General features: G+C 37.4%; 1 protein-coding gene across 1 annotated transcript in view; it reads left to right on the top strand.

Annotated features, from left to right (window-relative positions):
• The first annotated feature begins 243 nt into the window (after positions 1-243).
• hs3st4 (heparan sulfate (glucosamine) 3-O-sulfotransferase 4) overlaps positions 244-9,369 on the top strand; it is an 89,468-nt gene continuing 80,342 nt past the window's right edge. Inside the window, exon 1 of the mRNA XM_085156630.1 lies at positions 244-1,746. Within this exon, the coding sequence (XP_085012756.1) occupies positions 1,151-1,746 (596 nt within the window). The 5' untranslated portion in view covers positions 244-1,150. The remainder of the gene's footprint in view (positions 1,747-9,369) is intronic.

Genomic DNA, 9,369 nt, shown 5'->3' with positions numbered 1-9,369 from the left:
TTGTTAATTTAAAAACGCTAAATATCCGTTTCCCCTCATGTATCAGGTTAAACTTTGTTTCCATTTCTTTCTCCGTCATACACACATCCTCTAGTCTTTTGTAAATTAATGCGCCGCAAAAAACCAGCAGGGTGCAGACATGAGCTTTCTGTAAAAAATAACCTCTATCAAAATAATCTCTCTGATATTGAATTTAACAGTGAACTTTATATGGAGCAAATCACACTGCAATAAGCTCTCGCATATTCCACTGTCGAGTTTTATATCTCCACGAGTAGTTCTATAAAGGAAAAAGATGAGCTTTTTTCCCCAACACAACTCCCTTAGATTAGGAAATCTGACGTTTCTAGCACTACTTGTGCACGGACAGAGGAAAAGTGGGTGTACACACTAGTTGTGCTGTGTGGCTCTGTAGTGCCTCAGCTCAGATGAGCTCACCCAGCCGATGCGCACATCGTAGTATCCTACCAATGTGAGAAGGCGTAAGGACGGCGAGCAGCATCCTGTAGTCAGTGGGAAGTGTGGATGCTTTGGTACAAAGGAAACCGAGTTTCTACTACGCAAAGTAAATAAAGGGACGCGTAAAGGATTGCGCGCCAAACTGCCTCATGTTGGAAAGATTTAGTGGCTTTGTAGGTTGCCTCCACCGATGGGAATCTACTCTTTTGTGGGAGACGGGACTGGACTTCGGGTTGAGCGGTTGAAGAGAAGAAGCGTACTTTAAACACTCTGTTTTTCATTGCCTTTTTCTTTTTTCTTTTTCTCCTCTTCGCAAAATGCCAGGATTTCGTCCATCATACGCTGCCCAGTTCCAGTCAGGCTGCTAATTTGGAAGGACGCCAGACCTCCAGCCTCTCATATCTGCAAGTTCAGTCCAATAAATTGTGACATTGTCTGTCAGCCTTGGAATTAGAAATCGATACTCGAGAAAAGGGACGCATTGTTTTTCCTTCGGAATTTTTACGGTCTAGTTCCAGCTATCCTTATAAATATGCGGTTTGGTTGGATTCGGGTGGTTTGGTCCAGCTTCACGCTTTTTTAGCTGGAGCAGCGTTGATAGTGACTGATTATTGCTGTTGAATTTGTCCATGCAAGACTCGGGGTGGAAACATGTCTGACCACTTCTTTGAGAGGATCATTGCTATCAGAGATGGCATTTTGGTCCAGCACTTCGGTTTTCACCTCTAAAGTGCCCCGGAAAATTTTATTCATGTTCACCCTCTCCCTGTCTGTCACCTACTTGTTCTATAGCTTGATGAGCTGCTACAACTCGCTGCAGTTCCCTCTGCAAGAGACCTATGTGTATCAGGGGAGGCTGGTGACAGAGGAGACAACTTTTGTGACATTGAGAGAGAAACTTTATTCCACTTCCCAGGGCTTTTCTGAATTCACCGAATCCGAGAGAACAACCCCGGTATCCATCGCGAAAGAACATGCCGAGGCCGAACAAAGGACAGTGGAGTGGATTAGGACTCAGCCGTCTCCAACTAAATCGGCCGCGGCATATCATACCACTGCGCTGGAGAGGGAGCACCAGGAATTCAGCACCACGGACAGCGAACTCAGGGTGAACTGCACCTCGGATTACGGAGAGAAGAAACTTCCCCAAGCCATTATCATCGGGGTGAAGAAAGGGGGAACCAGAGCCCTGCTGGAGGCTCTCAGGGTGCACCCGGATGTCAGAGCAGTTGGAAATGAGCCACATTTCTTTGACAGGAACTACGAAAAGGGGCTTGACTGGTACAGGTGAGTTACCTTTTCAATCACGTGCAGCTGTTTGTAGAAGGTTATATATATATATATATATATATATATATATATATATATATATATATGCAGGCGTATATGTTTCATTAGTTAATGAAATTTTCCGCGTAGAAATGACATGTATGTAGATGACCGTATATAGATGACATGTAATCCCATTCACGGAACATAATTTCAGCCTTCACGGCAAAACTTTTCCACTTGTCAATCTGCACTTTCAGCTACATTAGCCTACTTACGCTAAAATTACAAAGCAAAGCCTAAAAGGAAAAGCATCGCACTGTTATTCTCTATACCGATTTTTCGTACATACACACTGGAGACAACGGCATGCTGAAAGTGTCGGAAAAATCGAATAGAGCAGCTTTAGAGAGTGGTTGCTGTACCAGTAATACACATGATTTATGACATTTGTCTAAAACATGATGTTGTCCTTTAAAAGAATCCATTTGAATTCTTTTCCTTCTCTACTACATGGGTTAAGTGAGTTCTATGACTTTTTATCAGACAAAAACGAGACGTGGTTTTACTGTTTTTATTTGAAGCTTCCCCTGGCTTTATCATAGGGTTTATAATGAAAACATGTTTAATCCCATTAAAGACCCACAATAGTATTAAAAATAGCAAAGAGTTAAACATTGTTCACCTGGTGTCTGCCATATACCAGTGGATGTGCTGTCACACAGGAGGTTAAAGGTTAGACAGGGGATCATCATCATATATTTTTAAGATTTTTAAGCTATTTATATCCATCTTATACAACATTTTATTTTATTTTTACATTTGTTTTGAAAGAGCCAATTTGGGCTCCATTCGTCTGCCTTTATTGACCAATAAAACTGAAACACACAACACTGTGGAGAAAAAAAAAGATTAAAGAAAGCCTATCATAAATAAACAATACATCGTTGATAAATTGTAAGAAATTTTCACAATTACATTTTGACTGTGAAAATATGTAGTTAAACATTTCTTAACTTTAGTTTTCCTTACAATTCTGTACACAGTCACACCCATGCACACAAAAGCGTTACCGTTTTTTCAAAAAAGGATCAGATTGTTTTTTTTTGTACGTATACTGCTTATTACATAAAGATATCCCACAAATATTTAAATATATGTCAGTTTATATTTTGATTTTATGAGTCAAAACATAAAACCAATAAAATGAAACCACGAATTGCTGTAGCAACTGCTTTCTTTTATTGTCCTTCCATCTACTTGACTAATAGTACCATAAAAGCTTGATTTCTTGAAACACTCTTTGTTTCCAGTACAACCAGTTCTCGGTTATGTGAGAATTATTTACACAACCTGTCATGTGGTAGTTGACATTCACTTTGACTCCAGGTTTATTTGCCAGTGAAGAACCTGTTTATCACCAATGTGTTTATAGGAGAAAAAAATCAATTTAGGAGTTCATTCATGGTCAGTTGGTCATGGCTCAGTTAGGCGTTGTTTTCACATAATGATGTTTGACCAGGGGAATTTTCTAATGGAGTCAATGAGCTGATGAGAATGACACTGACTCAAAGTCCCTTCTGTTCCTCTGTACATCTAAGTCTGCTACACTGGTGTTTGGGTTGTGGAACATCTGCTTTCATCTCACTGCGTAGACATGGGAGCTCTCAGGCTGTTCATTTATCCTGTGCTAATGCAAGCTGTTTCATTATGCTTACGGTGAAAGGCTCATTAGACAGGAGGATGACATGCTCACATAAATAATAATAAATGCACTTGTGTGTTTTAGGGCCCCTGGGCTAAATAATTCCTGAAGGGGCATTTCATTTTGAACATTCACCTCAAAATGACACAAATAAACACGCAAGAAATATTTTACATCGATGGATAGGCTTCATCGAGAAGGGTGTGATTTTGACTTGTTTCGATGGTCAAAGTGAATAGATATATGCTTTAATCGTGAGTTGAGTCACCCTTTTGTCATTGATTTAAACATCAATTCAGGCAAAGTTTGTTTGTTTCTAAACACTAAATGATGTATTATATTGCCTCTCTCTTCCCTGTCGGTAATGCTCTGGCTAATGCGCACTTAATGGAAGTGAAATTATGATCACATACTAATGTTTGCAACAGTTTGACATTGCTGTAGTTGAATGAGACCAGTAATCTCATAAAATGGAATTCATAAATTTGGGCCTGTCTCACTAACACCTGCTCTGTATTTTGACAGCTATGATAGAAGATCTATAGGGAATATATCAGTCTGACGACATCCTATAAGTACATAATGAAATGCCTGGGCTTACTTTCTGACCATGTGTTTTTCTGCCGAGGGCTGGTATAAATACAAGATAACAGAGCTTTACGGTTTTCTACACATATCCTGCAAATGTTGTTAAAGTGTCTTTAGAATGAATTGGGATTGTGTTTGTGTTGTTCTTGTTTTTGTTAACTACCTATGTCATATCATAGCATTGCACAGGTACATTTTACATTTACATATGTCTATGCATTTTGATATTTTTTCATGCAATTTTGTGAAATTAAAATACATAAAAAAAAATGCCAGGATCAGGAATGAAGGGTTTTTCTTGACACACAATGCATGTCTCTAGTTTAGTTTGGAAATACTGGTAGCACTAGCTTTTTTGGTATATCATGCAAAAATGACAGATAAAATTCCAAGATTTTTCTCTGCGGTACCCATCTATGAATATAAGCTCTAGTAAACTCTTGCTACAGATGTTATCTTGTACACAGCCACTTTTTCTAGTATTTCAACTGTTATACAATGTTTCTTTACAACCACTCTTACAGAATAGGGCATGTTGTAAAACAAGGTCATATGCATAATTACATGAGTCTGTTGGAGGCACAATCTTGCTAACCCTAAGTAAGTTTTGAGGTTTGCATGTTTAACTGTGGAGTTTTAGGACTACAGTAAAGGTAATTCTGACATAAACGGTAGTAACCAGACCGAAAAGCAACGCACATTTCGGTGCTTTATTTCGGTGCTTTTTTTTCCTGAGATGTGATACACTTTGAATTCTAGCCAATCATTTTACGTTTCCGGGGATAGTAGGCGGGTCCAGGTACGTACGTTCTTTTAGAGCAGAGCTACAGGTTAAAAATGCCCAAGGCGAAGCGGTCAAAAGTCTTGCTGTACTTCACAGCAAAAGATGCAAACTCAGCAGCCTGCAACAAGTGCTTTAAGGTGATACTGTGGAAAGGAGGTAACACCTGAAATCCGATGAAACACCTGGCGACGCATAGCGTTTTTTTTAAAAGCCGAAAAATGCGCCGTATTTGATAGCTTGCTGCGAGACCTCACACCGAGCGCATCTACTGCAGGTGTGGTGCCTGTTATCGGACGAAGAGTTAGCAACATCCCCCAAAAAGCTGAAGAGTAGAGTCCTGGCCCTAGCCCTGCCAGTGTAGCAGAAATGATGACGGATGATGATGGCAGCAGCAGCCGTTCTTCTCTGCGTGAGTAGCTTAATGTTGTTCGTGTATAATTTACGTTGAGTATAGGCTAACCACGTTATTACATTAATGTATGTAAGGTGAACTAGCAAACATCATCATAGCTACATGCGGCTGTCTTCTTGTTTGATGGCAGATACTCCCTTCACCCTGGCCAAAAAGGCTAAAATGACCAAATAAAAAGTGGGGAAACAGTTAAACATGAGAGGTTTTTGGACAAAGTTTTTGTTTTTTACATTGTTTAAGCACTGCTTCCAGCCAAGAGTGATACCATATATGCCCTATAGCTGCAGAAAAGGCTAACATTGTTATCTTTTTACAAAAAAAACAGCTGAACATGAGAGGTTTTTGGATCATTTTGTGTTCTCCATTCTTTAACCACCGGTTCGAGCACCGTTTAAGCACCGGCACCGTTTCAAAAGTACCGGTTTGGCACCGGTATCAGATAAACCTAAATGATACCCATCCCTAAATGGTAATTTACATGTTGGGGCATAATGTTAACTTATGCCATACACGTAACTCGCTCTAGAGCATAGGTGTCAAACTCTGGCCCGCGGGCCAAATTTGGCCCGCAGCCTAATTACATTTGGCCCGTAGAGCCATACCAAATTACTATTAGAGCTGGCCTACTGGTATTATACAGCTAATATATATATATTGTTTAGTATTAAGCTTTGCTTGTTCCATATTCAGTTTTCCAGCAAAACTTATTTGAGTCCATAAGAAAAGATTCATTCTTATATCTGGAGGAAGATTTTTTTTTTCAATAAATATTAATGTTAGCCCGCGACTTTGTTCCAGTTTTGAATTTTGGCCCACTGTGTATTTGAGTTTGACACCGCTGCTCTAGAGTATATTACATTCAACACAGCAGGTTAAAGCATATGAAAACCATTATCTACTGACCAATAAACTCTGCTGGAAAGAAACATTATCATCCCAGGAAAATCTCTTGGACATCTATGTTCTGATAACAGATGATCGATCTATCTATCTATCTATCTATCTATCTATCTATCTATATATATATATATATATATATATATATATATATATATATATATATATACATACATACATACATACACATACATATACATATATATATATATATATATATATATATATATATATATATATATGTGTGTGTATATATATATATGTGTGTGTATATATATATATGTGTATGTGTGTATATATATATATGTGTGTATATATATATATATGTGTGTATATATATATATATATATGTGTGTATATATATGTGTGTATATATGTATATTAGAATCAAATTAATCTCTAATCTTACATAAATCTGTGCTAATACATGTGTTTACATTACACCTAATAAACCAATTGTAATTGCTTCTAACACCCAAGCATAATAAAAACGCTCCATAAAGTCAGAGTAAGCAGGTCCAGATGTTTCACAAGGTTGGTTTAAACTTTTTAATAAACTGATCCGAAGAAAAAATATGTCCAGTGTCAATGACTGTTCGTGATTACTTTCTGGCTGTATTCCTTCCGCACAGGACAGATCATGTTGTAAATGTGTGGGGACATCTGCTTCTCCACGTCCCAAAAATAGCAGCTTCCAAGCTGAACTTCTTCATTGCAGAGTTTCCTTTGAATTCAAACTCGTAAATAATTAAAGAGCTAAGAGCAATGCAATAATGGCAACTGCTGTGCTGAACAAGTGATACATATCCATTTTCAGGGAGCTGATCAAACACATGTGAAAGAGAAAAGATGCTTAACATAGTCATCACTTTTATACATGTCACACTGTTCTGCATCAGTGCATGTAAACACCAGAGCTTATTAAAGCTATATTCCGTAAAAAGAGCTGACACAACATTTTTAATTGGAATGATTTCACTCAGAATGAAATGTAAAAAAAAACAACACATGGATATAATCACAGTCAAAGGGAGTCATAGGTTCTCAGCAGGAACATATTTTGTTGTTTTTTTTCCTGCTGGCTTCAAGCAGTTAAAGCAGTTATGTCATAAACAAAAGTGTAAAGCCTTGTGTATCTTGCCTTGATATTAGAATTTAGTAAGCCTTTCACTGGTTTCAGGTTTTTTTAAACGTGAATTTGTTAGTTATAGGACCCTTTATCTTGACAGAAATGGCAGGGCTAAATAAGGCCCTGCCATTTCTTACACACAATAAGAATGCATCTAGGCAATGTAGTACTTTAATTGACAGACAATAGTCAGTTGTATCCATCCTCAGTGATATATTTTGCATTTATTCATTTAGAATGAAAATAGCTTTTTTTGTAGGAAATGTAAGGAATGCACTCATATAGACAAATGTATTGGACCATCTACTTATTACAGCTACAAAGCTGTGGCCTATGGCTAAGCAGCGGAGGAACTGAATTGAATAGTTATTGATCCAACTGTATAGACATAGTATAAAAATTGAATATAGCTACCGTGATGTCACCTGTTGATGTCTGATATCCTGTTCTGAAGTCTTGAGATAAACACTTCTGTAATCGTGGTCAAGAAAAAGGGAGGGTCTCACAGTTGAACCATACACTTACTGGCTATGACTTGTGATTTACATTTTGTTAGACAATGAGCATGCCGTTTCGTAATCCTTAATCTCTAAACCATGGTTAGAGCAAATAAAACTTCCGTCCAAAATGAGTGACTGACCCTTCAAACTCCACATGAAAGTTTCTACATGGGTCTTGACAGAAAGCTAATTTCACATTGACTTCTATAGGTCCAGCTGGCCGAGAAATAGAATGAATGTTTAATGCACTTCCACATTAGCTTCCGATGCAGAAGCTGCGTGCATGTATTTTATACTGTCCATGGACAGCAGAGCACTGGAGACACACTCTACGCCTCAGTACTTGGCGATCCTGCTCTAAACTTTATGTCGTTTGCCATTTTGTGGCTAATTTGCATTGGTTCCTAAACACTTTCACTTTGTAATAATACCACTTACAGTTGATTGTGGAACATCTAGGAGGGAAAATCTTCCTGGAACTGACTTGTTGCAGCAGTGGCATCTTATTACAGCCAAACTCGATTCAGTGAACATTTTAAAACGAGCCATTCTTTCACAAATGCACATACAGGCAGACTGCATTGCTGTGTGGTTGATTTAGACACCTGTGGCACAGGGACTAAAAACACCTGAATGCTAAGATTAAGAGGTATGGTCCAAGACTTTTGTCCATATAGCGCATAGTTAGATTTAAAACAAAACTTGAGTTGATATTCCAAGTTGATAACCACTAGGGTTTGCTTGCTCTTCATAGCTTTAGTGATTGAAGTATAGAAAATATATGTTGGTCAATCTACGTTGAAGGGAATACATTTTTATTTAATCACTGTGTCTGATTAAACTAATAGGCTATGAATAAAAAAACACAGAAAAAAAACACACTACATTAACAATGTGTTACCATGAAATCATTCACTATAGTGCCATAAAAAAGTCTGTAAATTACGGTTATTTTTTTTAAAACTCTGTTTGTATGTATGGTGTACATAACCTAACCACTTAAATCTAAAATTACACATAAAAGAAAGAAACAAAATGAACTTAATGCAGTTTTCTATGCATTCTCAATCACCAAGTCCAGTATTTAGATCATATGGAGAGCTAAATACCTTCTGAAATATCTATCTAGTGTCCTATAGTCTATGTTTTAGCAAAATAATATAAAATACCGTATTTATAATGTAATATATCATACTCTTAGATTGCTTAATTTGCATACAATTATACTTATTTATACTGGAGAAAAGTAACCCATTGCTAAAACCTTAGCAGCTGGAGAAACTTGAGGGATCAAAATGCAAAACTAAGCTTCTTTTTTTATATAGAGAACTTGGAAGGAAAATGATAATTTCACACATTTTGTATATTTCAGAAGATTTTTTTAACTTTCTGAAATGGTAACATAAGCATGCATTTCTTTTGCAAAAGATTTCTGACTGGATTTGAGGTTAAAGAAGTTTTTAGCTTTTTCAAGACTATAAAAGTTTAGTTTCAAACCCACCACATGTGATATTCCGATTAGGTTTCCAAGTTTAGTGTAGGCCTGGTATAAACCTCCATAGACAGTCCCAGATTGGGGACTGGTGCTGGGTTCTTGTTTTTAGCACTCTTGGATAGTTTCTCCAG

Source organism: Neolamprologus multifasciatus, chromosome 4, assembly GCF_963576455.1.
Source record: "Neolamprologus multifasciatus chromosome 4, fNeoMul1.2, whole genome shotgun sequence".
NCBI classification, from domain to species: domain Eukaryota; kingdom Metazoa; phylum Chordata; class Actinopteri; order Cichliformes; family Cichlidae; genus Neolamprologus; species Neolamprologus multifasciatus.
The sequence above is the reverse complement of the archived record's forward strand: the minus strand, read 5'-3'. Positions and strand labels throughout refer to the sequence as shown.